Source organism: Falco peregrinus, chromosome 2 (assembly GCF_023634155.1).
Source record: "Falco peregrinus isolate bFalPer1 chromosome 2, bFalPer1.pri, whole genome shotgun sequence".
Lineage (NCBI taxonomy): Eukaryota > Metazoa > Chordata > Aves > Falconiformes > Falconidae > Falco > Falco peregrinus.
In genome coordinates this window covers 58,445,311-58,470,244 of record NC_073722.1, presented here as the reverse complement: position 1 = coordinate 58,470,244, position 24,934 = coordinate 58,445,311, and the positions used below count along the sequence as shown (strand labels likewise).

The following is a 24,934-nucleotide window of genomic DNA, read 5'->3' as shown; positions in this document are numbered from 1 at the left end:
GTTCATTTCGTTGTGTTGGCTTTTTAGACTATTTTTGAACTATTTTGTTGAGCATTCACAGTCTGGATTAGTAAACGTGACCTTACTGCAAGTGGGAGAGGTTGAGGACAGGTTCCCAAAATGCTGTGTTGGAGATACTTAGGTGAGCTGCAAGGGGGGAGGGCTTTTGTGGTTCTGCTCCCTGTGAAATATAAAGGAGAGCATCCTTCCACAGTGTGGGATGCTGGGGAGGTGAGGAAGTCATACCTCTTTTTCAGGAAGGAATAAGAAAACGTTGCTGCACTGGAGGCAGGAAAGCACTTCCTTTCTGTTTTACATGATTATTGTTGCAGCCTTGTCTTGGAATAGGTGCCCGAAATAGCTTTTTGTTGGCATCTTGAAATAGTTGACCAACCTTCCCTTCCATAAGAGTATTTTCTTTTGAGATGCCTCGCTTTGCTTGTGAAAGGTTTCAGAAATAACTTTTGCCACAGCCATTCCCATCAAAACCGTAAAGCATATGCAAAGCCCTTACATAGTTGCATTAATATGATACAGTTTGGGTAAGGTTTTTTCTCTCTTTAAGACAAAAATTGTCAGAAGCAGTATGAGGTAAATGATGGTAATTCATAATATAATGCTAAAAAAGTTTTTAATTCAATTGTCTCTCATAAAAAGCCAATGCCATAAGAGAGATTAAACTGCTGCTCCAAAGCTGATACAGAGCCTCTTTCTCCTCTCATCTTTCTGTCCTGCTTCCATAAATTGTTTCTCTTCCAAGGCCCCTGTTCAGAGCGCTACTTCTTTTTCTGACACTTAACCCACTAGCATTGTGTACTGTATGTATTATGCATTGCCTTTTGTGCATGCCATATATTAGGAAGAGCTTTCTATCCCTAAGGGTTTCTGCAAGCTGTTTCTGTGAGTTTGTCCTATAGGGCACTTTCATAAAAGTCATCAGTTAGCCTTTGCTATGAAGAAAGACATAATAGCAATTGAAAGTAGGGCAAGCTCGTTAGATGATGATTAAAAGGCAGATTATTTTTTTTTAATGCAGTGAATGAGGTTCTGGTGGGTGGGCACTGAGCAGAAGTGGTGCTGGAGAAAAGTCACAGGTGCTGTGTCCTTGGGCCACTCTGTCTTTTCAGTTATTTTATAGCTTTAATTAAATACTGACTCATGAAGAGCACAGCGACCTTTAATTTCATTCAAGTGACTTTCTTTAACAAGCCATAAGAAATGAATGCCATGCGTGGTCCTGCTCTCTAGGATGAATCTAGAGCAGATAGTTGGGACCACAAATAAGTTGTTTCAAAGCAGACTTGTAAATTGCCTCTTAAAATGCTGTATATCTTCAGCTCTTCTGGGAACATGCATGTCTCCACCAGAAACACTACGTCAATGTGAGGTAGAGTAAGGATTTAGGATTTGGGTTTTCCTCTGGAAGTATTTTAGAGCCAGCCTTGAGCTCCCCAAACTGGTGAAGTCCCAGGCTGGCCCAAGGACCTTGGTCTGAGGACCTGCACTCACTCGTTCAGTGGGAGCCCTGCACTCCCTCCTTGGCTCTGACAGGGCTGCGGGGCCAGCAGGAACACCACCACCACACCACCCCACCCCCCACTTCATGTACCTCTTCCTCCATCAAGGCAACAACCCCTTTATTTTAGTGTCTTAACTGAGCTAGAATAGCAGAGCTGGAATCTTCATCTCCATGGCTGAATTTGAAAACAATTCCTTAGGTGCAGTTCAAGCAGTAAATGTTCTGTACAGGCACCATGTGGGGACATGATTCCCACAGACCCAGGGACATGTCCCCCAGCTGCAGCCCTCCCATCATGGGATGCTTTGGCCTCGACCTGCGGGCAGCCCCTGCCCCCTGCATGGCACGACACCTGCACCCGGTGTGACCACCTTGGTGGCCAGGGAGATTTTTCAGGGTGCAGGGCTGTGTGAGGCGCCTTTTATTCCACCAGCAGACCTGAGGGAGCTGTCAGGCCTCACCCTGCTCTCCTTCATTGACCAGACACAAGGAAGAAACTACAGCCAGCAGCCTCTGGCTTAACTGGCCACCTGCTGCTCCTGCACTCTGGCATCCTGAGTAGCTGTTTACCAAGTGACACTACACACAGGTCTACCTTTTCTTCACCAACAGTACTCTTTCCATGTAAGGTGGTACCTCAGGTGCTTTGAAGGACAGTTTTCCTTCTTTTTGATCCTGCAACATGACAGAACTGGCATTTTTCCCTCTTGTTAAGCATCCGTTTTTCATCGGCCGTCATGATTGTCATAGTTTGTACTCCAAGTGATTCCTTGGCACTGGATAATTTCCATAAATACAACTTGTTATCATGTCTCCCTTTGCCTCCCTTCTCCTTAGATGTAAAGGAGCATCCCACTATGGCCTTACCAAGGAACGGAAGAGGCGTTCCCAAGACTGTTCTCCGGACCATGGCTCCAGCTTAGCAGTAGCTGCCCTGGGCCCCGAGCTCTCGGCAGCTGCGGCCATCGCCTTAATGACAGATGAGCCGGGGCTGGTCAACCCAGCTTTCAGCCCCACCTCAGAGGACAGCCAGGCAGGCAGCAGCCCCGGGGACCTGCATCGCAGCAATCGAAACAGAAGTAAGGACTAAAAGTGATGGTTTCAGATGATGGCCTCTTTCAGCATTCCTTTTTCTGTGAAAAAATTTTTGTTGGAGGCTTTAAAAAAAACAAAGGGAGAGCAAAATCTTTAATTTTACATGGCTTATCAAATTGCCACTCAGTGACCCAATAGATTTGAGGTGAAAACAAATTTGCTTGGCCGGGAGCAGCACCAAGCTGAAGACGGACTAGCTGCACACATGCAAACCCCAGGTCTTAAGAAAGTATTTAGGCAAGTCAGCTCAGCTGGAAGAGCAAATGGCATATGTGATGTGCCAGGGAGATGGTGTAGCTGTGTTTAGTTCCACCAGAACATGGTGGCCCGAGTAACCCCCATAGACCATGCCATGGGCACCTACTCAGAAGCCTGTTGGGAATTGTGTTTGGCAGTTGCCAAGTACCTGCAGGAAAATAAACCTTAAGAAGTGCCTTTGGAGCATGGGGGTGTTTTGCCAGCCTCCCAGGGAGGTGCAGCTCAGAGGAGCTGGCCTTGCTGAAATAACCAGAGTCAGGGACAAGTTGCACCAGGAAACTTTGCCTTGATCCTTCACCCTGTGACACTGCACCCGGCTCTGATGAATGTCATATTTGAAAAACATGGCCTGGCCAAAGGCAGACTCGGAAGCATTAACGGTGAGTTCAGAGCTTGTATTTGAGTACTCTGAAGCCAAAATGAATAGCCCACCTTGTGTTACACCAGCTGCATGTTGGGAGAACGGATGAAGGGCTGAAGAAAGACTAGAAATGAGCAGTGCTGTCCTCTCGCGTACATTGGGCTAGAGAGGTGAGGAAAGGGAGGGGGCAAGAAGACAACACCAGGATGAAATTAAATCCTGCTGGTTTTATTGAGTTTAGAGGCCACAGTCTGGTTTGAGAGAATGTTGTATTATTAGATTACAGAATTTGGCTAGCATGAAGAGCTCAAAGAGACAGAACAGCAACAGCCACAAAGATATCTTCTAGCAGGACGGAAAGAGAGTGACAAGTGGTTGGTTTTTTTTATTGCCCAGGTTAGAAGATATGACTTAGTTAGTCCCTCCCACCTCATAATCTTTGAATTTTTGACATGACATTGTTGTGTAGTGTTGGCGGCTTTGGAAGCTTTGCAGGGTTTGGAGGCAGTAGTGTGTGTGTGTGTAGTGGGGTGTTCAAGAAAAGTTTTTAACAACAACTTCCAGCCTTTTTTTTTTTTTTCCCCAAACTTACATAGCTTGGGAAGGGCAGTGCTTCTTCCTTTTATGTGGATTTTTCACAGGACTGCTGCTGATTCTGCCTTGACTGAGGATTATTCTCCCCCAGGCTACCACACTCACAGGAGATTTCTGTGTGTGACTGGAAAAACAGACAGGGAAGGTGGCAATTCCAGGGTGTGGGACAGAGGCAGGATAATTGTACACAGATTCAGGTGGGTGCAACCTTGGAGCATCAGCTGGAGTCAGGTGCAAAGGTGAAGTGCAGGCAGCCTTGCTGTTGGTGTTATGCCCTGTTGTATGCTGACAGCTGCAGATATGGTGTGGTTCTAGCCCAGAACTGCTGAACTGTATTGATATTTTTTTTCCTGCTGTTGCAGCTCGACACTTTGAACGTTCCACTATAAGAAGCAGATCTTTTAAAAAAATAAACAAGGCATTCAGTGTTCTTCGAAGGACAAAAAGTGGAAGCGCTGTTTCCAACCAGGCTGACCGGGAAAGGGAGACTGTTGGAAACTCTGCTGCTGGAGAGGAAGGTAATGCTTTGCTCTCTTTGTGTTACCACTTAAAATGGGGTAGATGTCCATGACTGACATGCTTTTCATGTAGTGGGCTGTGCATGATTAAAAAAAAAAAACAAAAAAACAACAAAACAACAAAAACCAGAAAACTCAATCTTTCTTTATTTTTTTCTTTAAGAAGTCATTAGTGACTGTCAGACAAGAACATTGCTGGGGTGTATGGGACCTCACGTAAGGCTGTTCTGGTAACAGCCTGTATGCTACAGCCAGCCCTGTATCTAGCACACGGGATGTGGGATCTGGGCATCTGGGATCGATTACTGGCGCTGTCATTGATTTGCTCTATCATTTTGTTCAAGTCCTCATCAGCATGCGTCTGTCCTAAAGCAAACGGATCACAATGATCATATATTATATGAGATTAATGAGGTTTGGCTAATATTTATGAAGCACTGGAAATTCCCAGTGGGAGGATGGTACAAAAGTGCAAAGCACTGTGGTTATTCCACCATTTCTGTGGGATCCTTGGTGACAGACTTGTATTACCTCAGCTGGGCAGGTGATGAGGTAGGAATGCTCTGCTCTTAAACAGCAGGGAGAGGCAATTTTGTCTGACGTACGTCAGGGATGAGGGGTCTGGCAGGCAGTAACAATATTTGGCATTCTCAAAGTAATCAGCAAATGTTACTAATTGTCTTGGACCATAATTATGAAGTGAACATTAGCACTCATGAATCAAGAGGAAGTGATGATAGAGTTGGAATTACTGTCTTAATCAAGGTCTTCACTGAGCTTATTATTCCTTTGCTTGATGCCTCAGCACCTCATGTCTCTTCCCAGATCAAATGTCCGGGATAAGGGCTTTAAGATGACAAAATATCCAACTTCTTTGCTCTGAATTTCAAGTCGTCATTGAAACCCACACAAAATAAGGACAAAAGGCTGCCAAATGTTGTGTTTAGACATCATTGTTCTTGAAGTGGTGAATCAGAGAACAGTGTTCAGTATTTCTTCTGCTTTATTTACTCATTCCTTCAGGAGAGTTTCACTATATTACTGTGTTCTTGGTACTTACTCTCTTAGTCCACACACTTGCTGATGTAGCCAAAAAAACCCTTGATAATTCAAAATTGTGAACCTTTCCATGAAAATGATGTGAACCTGCCCTTGGCCTGGAAACATCATTAATAACTTTATTGTCCCAAATATTTTATTATTTTTCCCCAAGTAAAATTTTGCAAATAAGTTGTCTACAGCTCTCTGAGCAGATATGTTTCCCATTCCCTAGCAACTGTGCAATCCATTGTAAGCAAAAGCTTGCCCTTCTTCAGCTGGAGTGAAATTCTGAATGTTTCAAGTTCATACTTTTCAAAAGGCATGTCTTCAGGATGGAGCATAGATGTTTTTATGACTGCTTTCTACCTAGCCTTGTAGTTTATATTAGAAATTGTTCCACTGAAAGCTTGGTTTCATGTCCAGAGTGTGTGGATGATGTGGATGCCAACAATACCTACCCAGTAACCCAGTGCAGTCCAGATGTTAACAGAAGAAGGTGTGAACATGGTGATGACCTTTACATTTTCCAGCAGAATTAAAAGTGCTTTTGTCTCCTTTTTAAGGGACATATGATGGGGCCCTGAAGTGGCAATCACTCCAGGGCCCCATTGGCAGTTTTAAGATTGTCATTCTCTCCTTGACTCTGCTTGTGGTTTCATTCCTCTGCACCAAGCATGCCTGTAAAGTTCCAAATATATTCTACTGCACTGGAAAAACCAGGTAGGCGTGTAATTACTTAATGAGCAGTTAGTCTTACATATGAGATCACAGAAGCTGGGTACCTAAATTACCGTGTTAATTACATTTGCAAAGAATGCATTTTGATTACACAGTTCTCGAATTTGGTCTTTAAAAAAATGCAATACAAATGCAACTTTAGTAAAGACCTCTACTCAGTCCTTTGCAATAGGTGCTTTCTGTAATGGCATCTCAAAGGCTCTCTCTGTTTCTTCTTGTTGTTGGAGGAAATGAATATACTTTATTCTGTGGCAGTTATCATCATCCTGCCAGCTGGAGGCTTGTTTTCTTCTTCAGTTCTGTATGTTCTCTTCTCTTAGATATTTTTTAAATCCTCAGCTGTTCTGAGCAGTCTGCAGCTGGACTCCTGGTTTTATTTGCTGGTCAGTCTTTAGGGATAGCTGCAGTACGCTCTGCCCTGTGCTCACTAAAGGTCCAGCCCAAACCCACTGGAAAAAGGCAGCCCCATGTGCCTGCCTCCCCATTGCCACTCTGCTCTCCTGGGAATGGACATGCTCCTGTGGGTGGTGGTTCCTGGCCTCGGAGGTCTCCACACCTGGTGTGACGACTGCAGCTGCCTTGCCCCAAGTTTCATAGGTTCACGTCTGAGAGCACACCTCTGCCATGCCTCATTGCTCCAAGAAACTGGGCAGCATTTCACCACCTCTGTGGTGGCTCCTTTCCTCATCAGGCTTAGTGCATGAGCAGGGTGAAGCTAAGACCATGCCAGCCTCACAGCGGGCACAGAGTGAAATAACCCCTTCTTGCTGATAACCTCTTGCTGATAAAGGAGCTGTCAGATCACCTGGCAAAGCTCAACGTATTATAGTCCATCTGTCCCCAGTTATCAGAATTCCCTCATTTTAGTTCAGATGTCTCTGTTTAACCTGTGTCTTGCCTGTATTTTGGTCAAAGGAGCTCTCAGAACGAAAACCATAGTGCATACCTATGTATTAGCCCTTAGAATCAGCAGCACTGATGTCGAATTAAGTATTTGCCCACTGCAAAGAGTGTAGGTGCCTTTAATCTGAAGCTGATACATTTGTTGGGCCAATGGTCAGTTGCAATACAGCTGTGAGGATGCAAGACAAAATAATCATTCCTCACGCAGGAGAAAAAATATTTAAATAACCATGATTCTGCTTAATTTTGAATGCAGTGCTAGTTTTGGAAAACTCCTTTGCTACCCAGGGACACTGAAAAATATGATGTATAACAGCAAATGTCTTTCTGTGATAATTACATCAGAGAAATAGTTACAGTCTAATGCTATCTTACACCTGGATCTGGTAGCAGTCCTGCACTCTGAAGATTACTTCATGATTTGCATTTGCAACCTGTAGTTTGATTTGTTTAAACAATGTTATAGGCACTCATTTTGGATTTAAATGATTCAGGCTTCCTTTGTTGCTCTGTTTAAATGTTTGGGTGACATTTTCAGCAGAGAATTGTTCAATGTCCAAACTGAAGAAAAAGTTAAAAGTTAATGAAAAGTGCAAACACAGATGAGAAGGTGTTTTGGGGAAGGAAACATTAAGAATTTCTGCTTTTTACTAATTTGGTTATATGTAAATAACCCGTGCAGAGAACTATTTCTCTGTAGTGCAGCACACAGGCTTGTGATACCTACCTGTGAGTAATCGCATTAATAGCACTTATAGCTACAAATAACTTTCAAGGTTTGAAGTTAGGAAAATTTAAGAGATGGTTTCATTCTGAGATGTGAGGGAAGGTGACAGGGACGTCCTTCGGACACTGATGCTTTTAAGATGTAATACCTTCTGACTGGATCTACTAGTGTAAATGACCTTGACAATCTACTTAAATGATAAAATATCTCCAAGCAAAGACTGCTCCAGCTTTGCTACGCTTATTTGTGTCACTGTGCTCTTAGTTTGGCATCACACTCTTTAACTTCACCTCTAAAAAGGACTATGGATATACATACTCTTTACTCAAACTGACCTACAAATACAAGTTGTAAACCAGCTAATGCTTTAGGAGGAAAGAATTTGGGAATGCAATTGCAAAAACCTCTCTACAGTTTTCCAGCAAAAGGGAGCTGTGCTCTTTGTTTTCAAAAACACTCATCAGTTCCATTTTGCAGTCAAGCTATTGTAAAATTAATTGAATTTATGATTGCTTGAGGATGTCAAATGTTGTTCAAAGTCAAACTTATTCTTCTTAGTCTCATGGTGGGTGCAGTTCTACCATCTGTTATTGCTTTGCAGCAGTCAAAAGCAAGGCAGCCCTGGCAGGCACTGGCAGGATCACAGAACAGACTCTCCTGTTTTATGGGTGTATCTCACTCCTGCTGCTCAGTCTGAGCCCTGCTGTTTTTTTCATATTTATTTATTTATTTATTTATGTTTATATTTATGTTTATATTTATGTTTATATTTATGTTTATATTTATGTTTATATTTATATTTATATTTATATTTATATTTATATTTATATTTATATTTATATTTATATTTATATTTATATTTATATTTATATTTATATATACAATAGATAGATTGATATTATGAATACTTCATTATATATACATTATAACACATTATAAATGTTTGGGAAAGGTACATAAAGAAAAGAAGGTAAGTGAAACACAGATGGCTCTAGGTATCAACCATTTGACAGCATTAAGGTTCTCTATGTGCCAAAAAGAAAGTGGCTCATCCAGCCCTGGACAAGACAGCACAGCCCAACCTCTGTCTTGGGAAGGTGGCACCCGACAGGAATCCCCACGCTGTCCGTTTTCCCCAGATTTGATTCAGTTGCCATTCTTATTTCCCCAAATAGCTGTTGGAAATCTCACAGAACTGGTTCAAAGCACTCTGCTCTAGGATGGTAAGCCAGGCAACTTCCAGAAGAAATTGGCTCTATAGCATTTCCTCCACTGCAGACTGATAAACTTTGCCTGTTGTAGATGAGGTAGCCACAACTCTTGAGACACAATCAACTCTACAACAGTTTCATTTTAGCTCTTTTGGGACTCCTTTGGTGAGAGGAATGTCCAGAAGCAAGAAGAGACATTAGAGCTGCCATTGCCTTGTACCTGCCCCCTGCATTGGACCAGCATCCCTGGAGAATTGATGGAAGCCATTAAATCAAAATGATGGCAAACCGCTGGCAGAATGAAATGCTAAATGAAAGCCAAGGGGAAGGAGGAGTTGCAGAATGAAGTCCCACACTAGCACAAGTACATGTGAAATTCGCAGACACAAGAATTTTCCAAGAATAGATTACACAAACTTCATTTAAATCCTGATGACCAGGTGCCGGGAAGCATGAGTGTGTGTCCCTGCAGGTAGTCTTATTTGTGGGGGTGGGCTGGCACCTCTCATCAATCAGACCTTCTGATCTAAATAAGGACTTGCGACCTGAGACACAAATTTTGTTTACAGTGACTTTGATTAATCTGGACTCAAGAGTCATAGCAAACACTATACAGTGCTTTGTCGCGCTGGATACTGGGAATGAAGGCAGAAGTTATCCTGATGGCACACTGTCAGAAGGAGCGTGGTGCACACAGGAGTCAGCCAAAACCTGAGCACTGAAGGAGCACTACCATTAAGTATTATAAACTGCAGGGATAAAATCTTATGCATACTTAAAATTTTGTATTACAGTCTCATGGCCACTCCACTAATGAGTGCTCAGTGTCCTACATCGTACCAGACAAGTAGAGTTTACTGTGTAAAGCTGGTCTCTCCTATGTTATTTGTTACTGTAACGAGATGTGTGAAAATATCAATAAAATGCACACTAATATAAGGAAAATATTGCTTGAGGAAAAAGCACACACAATTTTCTGAATGCAGTTGACATTTTATTATATTGACAGATTCAGAATGCTCCATACAACCCCCGGTGACAAAAACACAACACTCTGTGGGAAAACCTGCAAGAATCACCAAAAACAAGACAGAAAGTTTACTTCTTTCTAGATTCAGCAGCTCTTCGATATTTAAGGACTGGAAATATAAATTGGTAAAGAAAGGTATGCAATACTCCTGGGTTTTCCTGCTCTGGAAAACCTGGTCAAAGAGGATGGAGGGTTCTAATTAAGAGTGTAAGGGCTGGAAAATGGGGTCTGTGCAAACTGATGCTCCAGCCTCACAACAGGCTGTGTACATGTGAATGGTGCAAGCCCTCAGCCCAGCTGGAGTCCCTGAAATTGGGCTGCTGAGGCCCCATTCATTATACGCAACCAGGTGCTGAAGCAAGGTCCACCTCTTCTGGGTATGGTGTATACGTTAGAAAAAATCAAGTTGAAGACATTGCTTTCCAGATGCAGCATCACCTTGAAATAGGCATGGTAGGATTTGATCAAACCCCACACAATGTATGCAGACGTTTGGAGAAAAAGTGATCATGAATTTTCTTATTCAAAAAAATATGTAGTTGTGACTTTTATACATTTAGTTTGTCAAACTTACTGTTAGTTTGTCAAAATAGGCATTGGCCTTTCACTTATGACAGTCTAGGTTGTTGGTAATACAAACGTCCATGCGTATGTCTAGGATGAAAATAAGAGGCAAGTCTTTGGTGGAGAGAGCAGGAATTAAGGGATCATGGGGTTATTGTGGTTGCTTGGCCCATCTGAGGAGAAAATGGTGCAACTTATTAATTATGTTCTATAAAGAACACAAATCAAATGAAGACAGGAGGTGAAGAAGTACATCCTGCTAACTGTGGAAAAAGAAACCTTAGAAACTTGCAGACTGGCAAGAAAAATGTCTCTGGAAGATTTGTTTTGTTGTAGACTGCACACTTCAAGAAGGAAATTAGGTATGAAAAAATCTTCTAAAAGTATCTGCATGAAGTGATATTGAAAGTCAGCCAAGTGCCACTACAAGACTTAATAAACCAGTTAAGGCAATGATCAAGATTTAAAGAAACTTATATAAGCTTATGCCTTATATAAAGCTATATGTAAGTCTTATATAAGTGTTGAGACTTGTTCACTGCCACTTTGCTCTGATTTTGCTGTGAGATAATTACAGACTGAGATAACGCAAGTGTCAATAGCTTGTTCAGTCCACAGTTCTCCGTGGTCAAGAAATGTAACAGGGTAATTCCTTTAGAAAAGCTTTTGGAATGAGGTGTGGAAGAAAGAGTGTTTGAGTCAAAAAGCACAGTCTGTTAGGACATGAGGTGAATCATCATGCAATGGGATATAGAAGTAGTTCTATAGGACTGCTTTGGTAGTCTTCAGAATATACAGAGATATTTATTTATGCTCTTTCTGTGCAGAGAAGATCTGGGGATCCAAGTTATCATTTACATTTTTACATATAAATATCCTTATAGCCACACTGAGAGTGCAAAACGTGCACTGATGCGTGGATCACACCCTTGGAGATTTTTGAGGAGTACTTGTATTGCCCAACTTCAAGCACACCACTGAGACGCCAGAGTCAATTGCCTCTTTCTTCTTACATAGCAGCAGAGAGAGTTTAGCACCTCCAGGGGTGATTTGGGGTGAAGCGGGTATTGCTCTCTTTGGGTGCCCATGTCCTGTAGGGGAAGCCAGAGCTAGCAGATCACCAGATCATGCATTTGACTTGGAAGCCTGGATTTCGATGAGTGAATCCACCCCTCAGGCTAGAGAGAAGAGAAGAACTTACAAATTGGGCAAATAGTGTTCAGAAAATAGAAGAATATGGGGAAAAATAAACCACCTCCCATTACTGAGACAGCAAAGTTGTGTGCAAAACTGAAGTAAACCTGTATTAGCACAGAAACTTCTGCTACAAGAGTATAAAGTAAATGAAAACTTGGATATTAGCTTGGTGAAGGCTGTATAGTTATCTGGATACTTTTATTGCTTGTCAACTCTGTGTAAAACCACAAAGTCGAAGTCTGTGCTGCCGGTAGGTGCTTTTACAGACGTGGAGGAAGACAGCTTCCCGCCCTGAAGAACATATGATCAAAGAAGTGGTAAGGGATGCAACATGGCGCTTCTTAATATGTTTTTCCTGTTCTTACTTTCCCCTTGCTCTCTCCCAAAAGGTTTTGGTGCCTTGCTGGTTTGTTGCCTGCTAATTCTGTAGTAGAAATATTTATTCTATCTCAGATACTGCTCTGTTAATTTTCATTTAATACTTTACCGCTATTCAGTAACAGTCACTGTACTTTCATTTCTAAAATAGGTTATTCAAAAAATATTAGCACTTAATTTTTCAGCTTACAGGTTTTTCGTATAAGCGCTGGATTGGACCCACACACAAAAAAATTAAAAAGCTTTCTCTCACCTATGGGGGATTCAAAATAACTGAAGGCTGATACACCTGTGGTAGAAAACTCACCGGTGCTTTTACGTCAGCTTTGCTCGCAGTTCAATGCGGATTAACATTTTGAATTGACCTAAAAGGAAAGAAAGTATTAGTGACATGCTGTGAAAGCAAACGTGCCAGTTGAAAATTAGGGTTTGGAGGAGGATGCTCTTACCCAGTGCATCATAAATACAAAAGATCCCTTGTCCACTCTTGGTCCCTCTTCCCCACACCCAGATTGCCAGGCCAGCAGAGATCTTTCCCTCCAGGCACCTTGAGCACACTTAATACAGACACCTCACAGTAAGAGCCAGTCATTCCTACTTCCTAGAGTTCAAGCAGCGATGAAAGGAGAGGGGCTCTGGTAGGGAAACTACTGTGTGCTTTGGGTTGCCCGAGAATTCTCGCCTTTCTGTTAGCTGAAGGTAAGAAAACTGCTTCCATGGATTTCACAAGCAAACACCCAGTGCTCAGCTCAGTACCAAAAATGAAGGAAAACAGGGCAGCCTGGGATGCTCCCAGTGAGACAGGCTGTGCAGCCCACCGCAGCAGGGATTGGATGTATGCTGAGGTGTACATGCCTGTCTGCTCTAGGGCCAGCAAGGAACCATAGCCTGGGTCAGAGGGGTCTCTGGTGACTAAAGATGTATTTTGTTCCCTTAAAATATTAGCACATGTAACTGTATTTTAAGTACATTTAAACTGTCTGGATGACATGAAAGGTTTAGGGCTGCGTTTTGTGAGGGAAAAAAAGGAAGTTTGAATATATTAATTAAAAAAAGATCCCTTCAAGTCCATTCATCAAGGATTTCCTCCCCGCTTGGTACAAATCACATCCATGCATGAAACCTATTTGGGATGACTGGCAGGAACTTGAAGTTGTGCAATGCATGTTTCAACAAAACAAAGCTGTGATGTCAAATAAATACCTTACAATGTGCATTTCCAGGTTTTCCCAGATTGTATCACCTGATTCCAGATGGGGAAATTACCTGCATTAAGATCAACCGTACTGATCCCCATGAAAACCTGGCCATTAGGATTGTGGGAGGCAGTGAGACTCCTTTGGTTCATATTATTATCCAGCACATTTATCGAGATGGAGTAATTGCCAGAGATGGAAGGCTGCTGCCTGGAGACATGATACTAAAGGTACGGTACTGTGGGGGTACAAGGTAAAAGCATCCTAGCAAAGATTAAGACATAAGTTCATCGTGAGATGAGATCTGCAACATTGCTTGTTTGTGTGGGTAGAATAACGTGTGTAGAAAGACATTCGTTTTCCCTGCATGCTGTGATGATTTCATTCATTTCAACAGCTCTTGAGGCTCACAGTTTTGTTTATCTTTCCTGTTCACTGCCAGGCTTCTCTAATTTCTACCCAGACATGGTAGATCTGAAATACAATGTAGCGCAGTAGACTATTGGCATTTCTGATCCAGCGGTGCAAAAGTTGTTTTCTGAAAGCAGAGGCCGGGCTTTTTGCCCAGTTCGTTTCTACTGAACTGTGGGCTTAAATCTCAGTTACTGAGGTTTCCATTGCCTTACGTCCCACTTACCCCAGGATAGGTGATGGGGCCCTGATCTGTTACGTTATTTCAGCTTCTAGCTCCTCTGTATGACGTGTTCAGCACCACAGAGCGTGAGACACTGCCCCCTCTATTTTGGGAGTGTTGTTCCACCAGCAGCCACAGGTGGAATCTCTAAGAGCAAACTTGAGCCGCATTTGGGCAGTAGCTGTTGGCTGCTACTTCTGCTCCGGTTTCTATAGAAATGTATAACAGATGAACAATAATTAGGCCAGATGGTTAAAGATCTTGTACCTTGTGAGCAGTGGCTTCAGCAATGGCTTTTGAATGGGAATGGCACTCTTAGCTTTCCCAGCGGCCTGGAGCTCTGCAAGGATGCTAAATTATATTAATAATGCCTCAGTCCATAGAAGAAAAGAGTGATGACAGAAAATACTAGTTCCTTTCCTTGCTTTGATGTTTTGGTGGTGTGTAGCTGGAGTGCACAGGTGTATTCACACTGCAAGCCAAATGCACGCAGCTCACCCAGGTATACCCAAGCAGCTTAAATGAGCTAGTTCAAATATTGGTGACAGCATGGCCAGAGATGGCAAAGAGCTCAGCACGATTTTTCCAAATTACAGGTAAACATTTGAGCAGGCTGCTTTTTTCACTGCAGGCCATGCTGCCCTAGGCAGACTGATGCCGGTACCCAGGCTAACCAGCGTGGCATTAGCTGGGATAGGGCTACAAGAGCTGGAGTGGAGTAGACTGCAAGGTCTGGTCGTCTTCCGGGTGGGACTCTGGATGCTTATCTTGCTGCCCGCTCTGGCATGCCTGGCTGGTACGGTTAGTAGGGAGAAATACTTCTCCCAGCCCTACTGACTTCTTCTACTACATATTCCATGTAAGTAATTACTAAGGATACCATCTTCGAATTTCAGAGCACCACCTGTAAGCCACCATGCTTTCCTAGCTTTTTCTGACCCTGGTGATAGCTGAGGACACTTGAGGCATGCCAGGGTTGTGACGTGCCTTCTGCTTCATGTCTGACAGACCATGGTCAAAAGGTTTTCTCAGGATCATGATGTGGGCATACTTCGCTCTGGCACCATTTAAACATGCCTCTGGAGTGTGGCTCCAGGCGGCAGCTGGAGGACTGTCACCCCATCGTGCATTTTGGCGAGGCTTTTTGTCCTGGTGCCAACAGAAAGCAGCAGGGTTAATGGCACTGCTGAGCCAAAACTGTCCCTTCAGGGCACATCCAAACTGCAGTGGGAAGCTGTGACTGCAGCACGGACAGGCCCAGCTCAGCTCTCCCTGGCCGTGGCTGACTGCCCAGGGGTTTACTGAGGATTCCCAGCAATTTCAGCCCCATGCTGGTGCAGCTCATGCCATCCATGGTACCCAAGCTGGCAGCTTAAAGTTAGTCGAGCTGTGTCTCCAGGGGTGCAGGCCCCCCGTCAGACCACAGCGGGACAACCCCGTCAAGCCCACATGGGCAGTCAGCAAAAACAGTCAAACGCTTTTGTCCATGCTGGGGAACATTTCTGTTGCAGTTTGGAGATGTTTCCTAATATTTAAATGGTTCAACCTGTGCAATGTAAAACTACATGGAAATAACTTGTCTGATTCGGGTTTTCCAGCCAGCGATGAATTACAACCTTGCAACTGGTTTTCATTTAGCAGTGATAAAGCGTAATGCCTAGTCACTCTTACACACATGGACATGACAGGATTGACTGGAAGCTCTTTTTTTCGCTCTCTTTCTTTTGCCCAGCCAAATTAAAGAAGTGGCAGTTAGGCAGTTTTACTACCATCTTAAACCTTACCTGGAAAACACTGAGAAATGTAAAAAGCTTGATTCTCTGGTATGGTATATCAGCATAATTGCTAGTAAATATCCAGGGCATTTAAACTTCTACTGGAGGCTCTTTTCTTCATTTTAATTAGAGGTTCATTAGTGGGGAACATTTTTTTACTGTACCCAGAGCAGCTGGGAGATAATGAAGAAGAGAAACAGCAGGGAAGTGGTGGGAGTGAAAGCAAAGGCTGGCAAGGCAGTTTGAAATCAGAAGCTTGTGGAATAAAACTAAGATATATGAAAGTATATTGGAGCTTGGGAAAGCAATAATAAAGCTGAAAAATAACATGTATGTCTGGAGACTATCAGGGAGAAAGGGGGAAAAAAAAAGGCAGAAAGTGTCTGTACAGCACGCCCTTTCCTTGGGGGGAAGATTGTTTTGTACCACAAACTTGGCCTCCTGTGTGACACAGTTTGAAATAGCGCACGTCACTTCTTATGAAGACATCTGTGTAAACAGATCTGCCCTCTCCAGTGCCAGTTCAGATTCGATGGTCTTTCTGTTGCTGATTTCTGCTTCTCTCTTGCAGGTAAATGGCATGGACATCAAAAACGTGCCTCACAACTACGCCCTGTCAATCCTGAAGCAACCCTGCCACGTGCTCCGACTGACAGTGCTCCGAGAGCAGAGGTACCGATGCCGAAACAGCGGACTTTCCCTTGATGCTCACTGCAATAGGGATGACAGTTTCCATGTTGTGCTAAACAAAAGCAGTCCGGACGAGCAGCTGGGAATAAAGCTGGTCCGCAAGGCCGATGAACCGGGGGTATTTATTTTCAACTTGCTGGAAGGAGGTGTGGCTGCCCGTGATGGACAGCTTCAGGAGAATGACCGGGTATTGGCCATCAATGGGCACGACCATCGATATGGCAGTCCAGAGAGTGCAGCCCAGCTGATACAGGTTCGTCACCACCACTTTAACGCCAGTGTTTACACCTTGCAAAAACCAAGTAGTGTATTTTCACCAGCCGTTGCAAAGCAGAGGCCAAAATTAATGTGTGTGTATTTGTGGGAGTGAAGGAGATGTGTCGAGCTCAGACTGGATTTTATACCTCTAAAAGCTCCCTGGTTTCACTGTGGGTACAAGGATGAATGTGGGTATGGACTCTTGCAATGATGCCTGCTACCATCAGGCTTTGTAAGGTACAGATCAATGTAAACATCCATACACTCTGTGCATCACCAAAGAGTGATGCTATCTGCCAAAACTCCGCCCAGCCTGCAACCTGGGAGCACTCGGTCCAGCTGGGTCCTGACTCCTCCAGTGCAGAAGGAGCCACAGTGCTTCCTGGTGCAGCCCTGGAGCAAGCCAGAGCAGCCTAAGGCAATGGACAGCATGTTTCAGGATAAACATCATCTTCCCAGCCTCGATGGTTTCCCATGGGTGTGTTTTACTGTGTGAAGGTACTGCATACCTTGTAGATATTTCTTACCTAAATCTAGCATATGGAAACACAGATGCTTTGGAAAAAATGGATCTGTAGCTACAGTTTTTATAAATTTCTATTTAGACTCGCATGGAGAACTAAAGCAGTGCCTCTGCAACAGCTAAACAGTCTTACCACAAAACTGTTAGAAAAGAACCCTGTGCCTTTCTCAGCAACAAGATCAGCCAGCTTCTGCCTAATTGCCCCTCCAGAACCATTTCCATTTGTTTTCTTTCTTTACAGCCTATGTTTTTAGAAAACTTCAACATAAAAAACAAAGCCAAGAATCTTTTGTTGCTTTATCTCATATTTATAGCAGTTATTATGCTTGTGCAATTTTACATTTCATTTGGAGGCATGCAGAGTGTTCACTTAGTGAAGAATTTCATGTGCATCAATAGCAAGATGTCAAATGAGGCTGGCTACTTCCCCTTTCCGACAGGTATAATCAGGGTCACATGAGTCACACTGAAAGAAGCATTAAAATCCCTGTATTTTGTGGAAAGGATTCCTTCTTTAGCATAAATTCACAGCTGGCTGTAGCCAATTTTTATTGGGAAGTTTATAGCATAGGTAAAGAAAATGGCATCCCCTTGCACAATGCCAGTTGTTGAAATTCTGGTCCAGCATCTTTCTGGATTATTTTATGTAGCTCACTAACTGGGAGCAGAAGGCAACAGGATCGGGGGGAGATTTAAATTCTCCAAGGGGAACAACTCTGGAATGAAAACCTTTCTAAAAAATTGGTATTCTTGGAACAGTTTTTTATGGCTACAAAACAAGGCAGCAGTGCTTCATAAGCAAAAAACACATGCAGCCTAGAGATGAAATGGAAAAAATGACTAATGAGACCATTCACACACAAGTGTTTAAAAATGCAACTAAAGCTCTTATTGGCTTCCAAAGAGTGGATGTTATTTATAATAATACTTGAAATGCACACCAGTCCCTGGGAATTTAAACAACATGCCCATCAAAGGGGAGACTCAGGTTTCCAAACAGCCAGGATTACATCGCATTGATGTGAGCTCTATGAATCACATTTGTCTAATGCAAAATTCCAGGAACCTGTGTCTTTTTTGTCATGTTTTTTCATCAATTATCATTTGCCTTTCCTGTTTCCATGTCACGCCAGAGAAAAACCATTATACTGAAGCCACAAGTGTTTTGCATTTGCTTCTTACACGAAGGGATGTTTTACTGTGTCCTCTGATTTCTCAACAGTATCCTGCCTGTTGAGACCTCAGCATGTGTCACTCACAGTACATTGAGCTCTTCAAATTAATGGTGGTGGAAGCTTCAAATACACCATTGGTTTCTTGAAAAACAGAACTAACATTCACTAAAAAGTGGTGTGTCTTGTTAGGGCAAACACAGCTGGGACAACATCAGATTCCTGTGGAATCTGATCAGTTTTGACTTCTAAATAATGAATAATTGAGATGAATCTGATTCTTCAGCCTTTAGCAATCATACATTAGCATATGTGAAGCAGTTGTTAATCAGTAGATTAGGTGTCTGGCTGTTTATAAGCTCAGTCACAAGAACTGAAACGAAGGAAACACATAAGTGCTAATTAGGAACGTGCACACATCGTAACACTTGGAGTTTGCTGCTTCCCATTTGTCGCGTCATCTTTAGTCATGGCCTTGTGTCAGATGTGGCACTTTTAATCTAAATAACGTGACATTCCACATCTGTTTTCCATGGGAGCGACAAGAAAAGGAACAAGGTAACAGATCAGTGGGCGCTTGTGTGAGCACATCAAGCCAAGCTGCACGGGTTGAGCCAGACATTACTGCCCCCAGATGTTCTCCCTCCTCTCTCCCTTTTTCCCCTGCCACAGTTCGGAGCAGCTGCAAGGGGCACACGACCCCCTTTCCATCATGACAACCGCTGCCAGCAGAAAGCAGGTCGTGATGCAGAGCGTATCCACTTTCCATCATCCCTGCAAGTGATGGGGCAGCTTCTGCCAAGAGCAGCACTGTTGACTTTTTTTAAGATGCAGTTCCCTACTGGGTGCTCAGAAGTTTGCCACCATGTCTCTGCCTCTCTTTGCTTTGGCTGTAACACAATTTTTAATTCTAGTGGATTGTTTTGGCTATTATTGCATTTGGTCTTAAAGCTAACTTCATTTCTTTAATTCTTGATTCAGCATAAAATACAGAGAAGTAATTGTAGGAAAAACAAGTGGTAAGAGGGAGGGAGGGAGGATCAGAATGAAGCAGTGATTAATATTCTGATCAGTAGAAATGTTAATGGGTTTTTATATGGAAGTACGTAAATACAAAACCTGGTCTTGTTGTTTGGATAACTTTTTAAAAGATGCTGGACTTCTGAGAAATTACTCAACTTGACTGACCTGGAGACAAATGTGACATTGCAAGAGAGACTCTTGTTGAACTTTTGCTAGCCGTTCCACAAGAATTAATCACATTTACAACCCTCCTCTAAATAACCAACTTTGAGACTAACCATGTGGCAGCAGATGAGCTTTAAACAGGAGTTGCATAAGTTGAAGTCGTTTGTTTTAGAGAAAACTGGATTTCCATGGGGCTGTATGCCCTTAGGAGGTTTAGTCTTGTACTGTTCGGTACCACCCCAATTGTATCGCAAATTAGGGACCAGCGTGGTTTCCTTTCTCCCAAGATACAGCATTCTGATTTTGGGTACCAGCTGTGTCCAGAGTCCAGGAATTAATATTCCATAAAAACAGACCTGGTAAAAATACCTAGAAAGTTATTCTGAAATATGTGTGTACGTACCAAATGATATATTATGAAGCTGTGGAGGTGTGAGTTGCTGGTGAAAAAACATCGCCCAAGATTCTGGGAAAGTAATAAAGAAGTGCACATTTTTTACCGAGATATCACCTTCCCTGGAAATACCACAGCCTGAACATGCACTTTCAGGCTTGAAGGTGGCAGTTTAGGAGAGGTAGGTTGCCTTTTTTTTTTTAAACTACAATGACATTTTTCAGAAGCATTTTTTAACTCTCAGCTACTACTATTGAATCCAGCTCCAGAAAAGACAAACCAAACTATAAAAACAAAAATCCCAGGGGCCTCCTCTGGCTTCTGTTAATTGTCTGTGGGAGATTTGATTTCAATAGCGCAACTGGATCTGGGTTTGGTTTCCAGCTGCTTTTTCTAAGCCAGCTTTCCTTGGAGTTTCTCCCCAGCAAGCAGGGCATGCCAGTGAGCCAGCGAGCGGGTCTGGAGGTCTGATGCCCCTGGGGCTGCAATACGAACAAGCATCACTACTGCAGCCCCAGGGGCATCAGACCTCCAGACCTGCTTGTGGGGGGCTCCACATTAGATACTGAGTAGTCACTCAATAATAACCTAGAGCAAGCAGGCAGGAGTCCCTCTGGAGACTAGCCCTTCTGCCTGCCACAAACACCAGGGTCTTTAGCCTGGAAAGAAAGAGATTAGAGAATTAATTTTTTTATCTTCTGAGTATGCTTCTATAGTGTTGAGGCTGTTCAGTTCAGTATGTTGGTTTGCCCTTACAGCAGACATCTATGATTTACCCAGTTAAACCCCACTCTCTCTCTGCTCTATCTTTGCATCACTGCTGTCTTGAACAGATTCATACAAGCCGCGCTGAGGGAAGAATGAAGCCATTTGCTTCTAGGGAAGCAAATGATTCAATAAGACAGAAAAAATCCACCTGTACACAGAATTAATAACACTAATATAAGGCACACACAGAGAGCATCTTTAAAATAATGAGCAGACATAACCCAGGAGAAGCTTTGCAGCATCTCTCAGGCACATAAGTATTACTACTGCATTGTGCAAAAAGGCCCAGAAGCATTTTGAGCTTATTTGGGGTTAATTGGTTTTGCAGCTCCTGTTCCTAGGGTGAGAGCTTGGATTAGTTTCTCATCCTAAATTCCATTACTCTTTGTGCTTGCTTGTGCCCTCCCACTTTCTCTGTACCCTGATGCAATGGGATTTTACTTCTCAAAATGGTTTCACACCCCTTCCTTTAAGCTGCCTTACATTTGTCATGCTTATTGCATGCAGGTGGCCTCAGTTACATTGTTTATTCCCCACTTTCACCAGCCAAGCCTTGATCACATCCCTCGTTACAGGGTTAATTGCATCTTTTTCAGTTCCTGTCTGCAGGCAGGTGTGTGTGTGAGAGCTGATCAGCACTCACCCTGGTGGATCACTCCTTCCAGCCAAATTTGGGGCAGGTAGGAAAGGTTTTTCAGAGTTAACACCAAATTTTTGAAAGAAGTATTAAGTAGCTGGCAGTAAATTTTTATGGACTTCATTGATCTGAACTGATGCTACTGCTTTATGTCATTGCAACCTTGTTAGTGTGAAATCCAAACCAATGCTTAACTGGGACCTGCATTTTGTGAATCGTCTGGGGCTGAAGCGCAGGGGTTTGTCGTGCCAGGGCAGTGGGTTCATGCTGTCCCTCCTTCCACAGGCCAGTGAGAAGCAGGTTCACTTCATCGTGTCACGGCAGACCAGGCAGCAGACCCCTGACATCTTGCAGGAGACGGGCTGGAGTTACAGCGGCAGCAACTCCCAGCCCGGTCCCTCCGAGAGAAACAACCCCGGCAAGGTGAGGGGACTTTTTCTGGAGTCTGTGGGACAGGGGGCTGGGAGGGTAGCTAGCGTTTTAGTGTCTTGGGGTGTTATCTCTGGTTTCTGTCACCAGAAGAAGCATGTCTTGTTTTGCAACAGAAATGGAAAAGCTGTGTTCCTCGTTATTTATACAGTGCTTCTGCCTTGACTCCATCTGGGGTGGGGAGGGAAGGAGAAGGCCCAGGGCAGTGGTGGGGCAGTGGGCTGATGTGTGCACAGCATCCTGGCCATGGGCACGGACCTGGCTGACGGTGCAAGCCAGCACAGGGACATGTGCTACAATAAAAAAAAAAAAAAAAAAAAAAAAAAAAAAGGCTTATGTGAGGTTTCTCCACCTGGACTAAAGCCTTCAGGAAAAGCCCTTTCCTGAGATGGCCTGAGAGGTTCCCATAAGCTGCTTGAAAATTAAGGTAATTATTACTCTGTTGCTTGTTTCTTAAGATACTCGTGCTCCGACCTGGCTGGCAGTTCTGTGGGAGCAGGGGATGGGGTCTCCATGGCTGCTGCGAGCACGCTGTCCTTCTGTGAGGTTTTGGACCCAAAACACGTTGGTTCTGCTCCGGCAGCATCTGGCATTCGCATGGGATGGGGACTGCAAGGACCATGCAGCACAGAGCGACCATCTCACCCAGACATGGCTCTGGTTGCCAAACTGTCCCTCCAGCTGCTCCTCTGTACCCAGTTACATTGTGTGTTTAGTGCATTTAGACTTGCAGTATGACCTCTGCTTAAGTCAGAGAGACACTCACGGTCAAATATATGAGGTTTTAAAGAAGAAACCAATGCAGCAAGAGCTCTGAAAATACCTCTTTGGTGTATACTCTGTGATAGTCTTTGCACTATAGACAGAACAAGGTATGTTCTTGCAGGAGCTGAACTTACTTCACCAAGTTTAAAGTCACGTGCTTGGACAATTTACATTAATCGGTCTGTGTCACCACTTATGCAAACCCTTGTGGGCTGGTCACCAGACCACCCATGCCAGGGGCGCATCAGGGAGGTGGACAGGCAGGGCTGGTTTAAATCCATCCTGCCTGATGGGCAACCAGATGTGTCCTTAAAGGGACCTTCAGACTGAAACAGCTGTCAGATCGGGTGCACAGCTGGCAGCCAGGAGACAAGCCTAGCTCTGCATTTTATAAATGCTTTCAGTTACCCATTTTTTTCCAGGTGTTATTTTTTAAAAAAACTACATTATTCAGTGTTTTTATGTGTAAAAATATACTAGTGTCTATGTATCTATTTTTAGTTTTCCTTTTCCATGATGTCACAACCACAGCCCTTGTTAGATGAGACTGGATCAGCAGGAATTAAACCAGAAAGCAGAGTCAATGCTCAGTAGTAACTTCCCAGTAGCAAATAGTGCCCAACTAATCATGCATCTGCAAGGCATTACTGTCTAATGAAGTAATGATTTCCTCAGGGAGATATGTGTAGGACAGCAACTAACTTGTATTGCTACTGTATGATTTTAAGTGAAGCTCCGGGCACCTGCTAGCTCTACCGTGTTGATCTGATTAACTGAGACCACATGGGATTATTTGGGAACATGACTTGTCTTCCACAAACTCCTCTAGATCATAATTTTTTCTTCCTGTACTGAGAGGGGTGAGATGGCAATTCGTGGTAAATCCAACATTATTTTGGGTAGCTGTGAGACTGAAGGGCTGCTGTTGACCTAGCAACAGTCCTTTAAAGACAAGTGAACAATCTTTTCTTGTATAGGTTGTGGCTTTCAGGGGGCTTTCCAGTTTGCTGCAAGAGGTGGGTGCTACGTAAGTGCGTGAGTGGGTGTGCTGCTACAGGCTTCTGTCCAGTGCCACCATTTGGGCACTTCCCAGGGAAGATCACGGCCCAAAAAAGAAAATTCTGAGCTCTTCTTAGCTCCCTTCAGCTTTGTGAGTGTGCAGTGGATGGCTTATATGGGAGAAAATGCTCTGGCAATAGGTCAGGAGATCAGTCAGCCGGTGGACACAACGAGCTGCATGCTCTGTGGGCTTCTGGTCTGATATAATCATTACTGGAGTGTTACTTGCCCTTTTTTAGGGTATGACTGTGTCGGTTTGAATTTCTCATGCCTTTTTGCTGAAGGTTTAACGGAACATCATTTGCAATTCAAGATCTTTAAACTCTAGGTTTTGGCAAACTTAAAATGTTACTTGCTTTTAAACAGACATTAGTGCAGGAGTAATGCTTGCAAGCCTAGGGCCTGTACAGCGTCCTAACGCAGAGCACGCTCCTGCTCAAAACCACGGCATTGCTTGCTGGCTGGGCTTCCCTTGTCAAAGGAGTTTCTACATGTGTGTGGCTTGATGAGTCTCCTGCCACCAGCGGGACTGCTTTATGTGTGATTGATATAGAGATTGCTGACTGACTTGAATTCTGGTTAATTTTAAGGTGGTTTTTGTCCCCCGAGCTTATTGTAAGAGGTGATATCAGCAGGTCAGGAATGTTCTCATCGAAGGAAGCAGCTCTCGCTGTAGAGCACATATGTAAATGTGGGCTGAGATCTGCTCTGAAGGCTGTAGTCAGCACCAAGAATAAACTCCAGCTTCCAGCAGCCGTCTTGCTCACGCAGCAGCTCAGGAACCACGTTTGGCCAAGCTGCTGCCCTCGTGACAGCCTGCCCGCATCTGGGAAGTGTGAGGAGGCGGCTCTGTAGGGCCAGCGGCAACCAGCCATGCAGCCAGCGAGGCACTGGGGCAGGAGGAGGACAGTCTGCAGTGACCGTGTCCTTCTCCAGCGGCAGTGACACTGGGTGTATGGTGTGACAGCAGACGGGTCCTACCCAGGCTCTCACCGGGCAGTTTTCCTGTGTTGAGGCAGGGGAACACAGCCCAAGCTGTTCTGGCTGCTGGTTGGGAAAAGAGAAGATGTCAGAAACCTTTCTCGTGCAGCTGAGGTTGTTAAGCTGGGCTGTAATGCATAAACGGGCCAGATTCTATTTCTTTGAAGTCAGTGGGAGCTTTGCCATTAATTAAATAGCACTTGTTTTTAATTGGAACTGTTTTCTTACTCCTTTCTAACAAATTGTCTAGTACTTAAAACAAATCTGTTGCCCTGTTGCTTGCACAATGTTTTCAGACCATACCGGCAGGTTAGCCTTCAGGTGAAGTACA

At 43.7% G+C, this 24,934-nt stretch overlaps 1 protein-coding gene across 6 annotated transcripts in view; it reads left to right on the top strand.

Moving 5' to 3' along the window:
* Positions 1 to 24,934, top strand: part of LNX1 (ligand of numb-protein X 1) — an 83,098-nt gene that overhangs the window by 45,348 nt on the left and 12,816 nt on the right. For 3 of the 6 annotated variants that reach the window (XM_027779301.2, XM_027779303.2, XM_027779305.2), the window contains 6 exons: positions 2,357 to 2,598; positions 4,190 to 4,345; positions 9,975 to 10,130; positions 13,358 to 13,560; positions 16,311 to 16,682; positions 21,655 to 21,792. In XM_027779301.2, coding sequence (XP_027635102.2) covers positions 2,357 to 2,598; positions 4,190 to 4,345; positions 9,975 to 10,130; positions 13,358 to 13,560; positions 16,311 to 16,682; positions 21,655 to 21,792 — 1,267 coding nt within the window. The remainder of the gene's footprint in view (positions 1 to 2,356; positions 2,599 to 4,189; positions 4,346 to 9,974; positions 10,131 to 13,357; positions 13,561 to 16,310; positions 16,683 to 21,654; positions 21,793 to 24,934) is intronic. The other 3 variants (XM_027779302.2, XM_005232101.4, XM_027779306.2) reach the window with 2 other exon arrangements.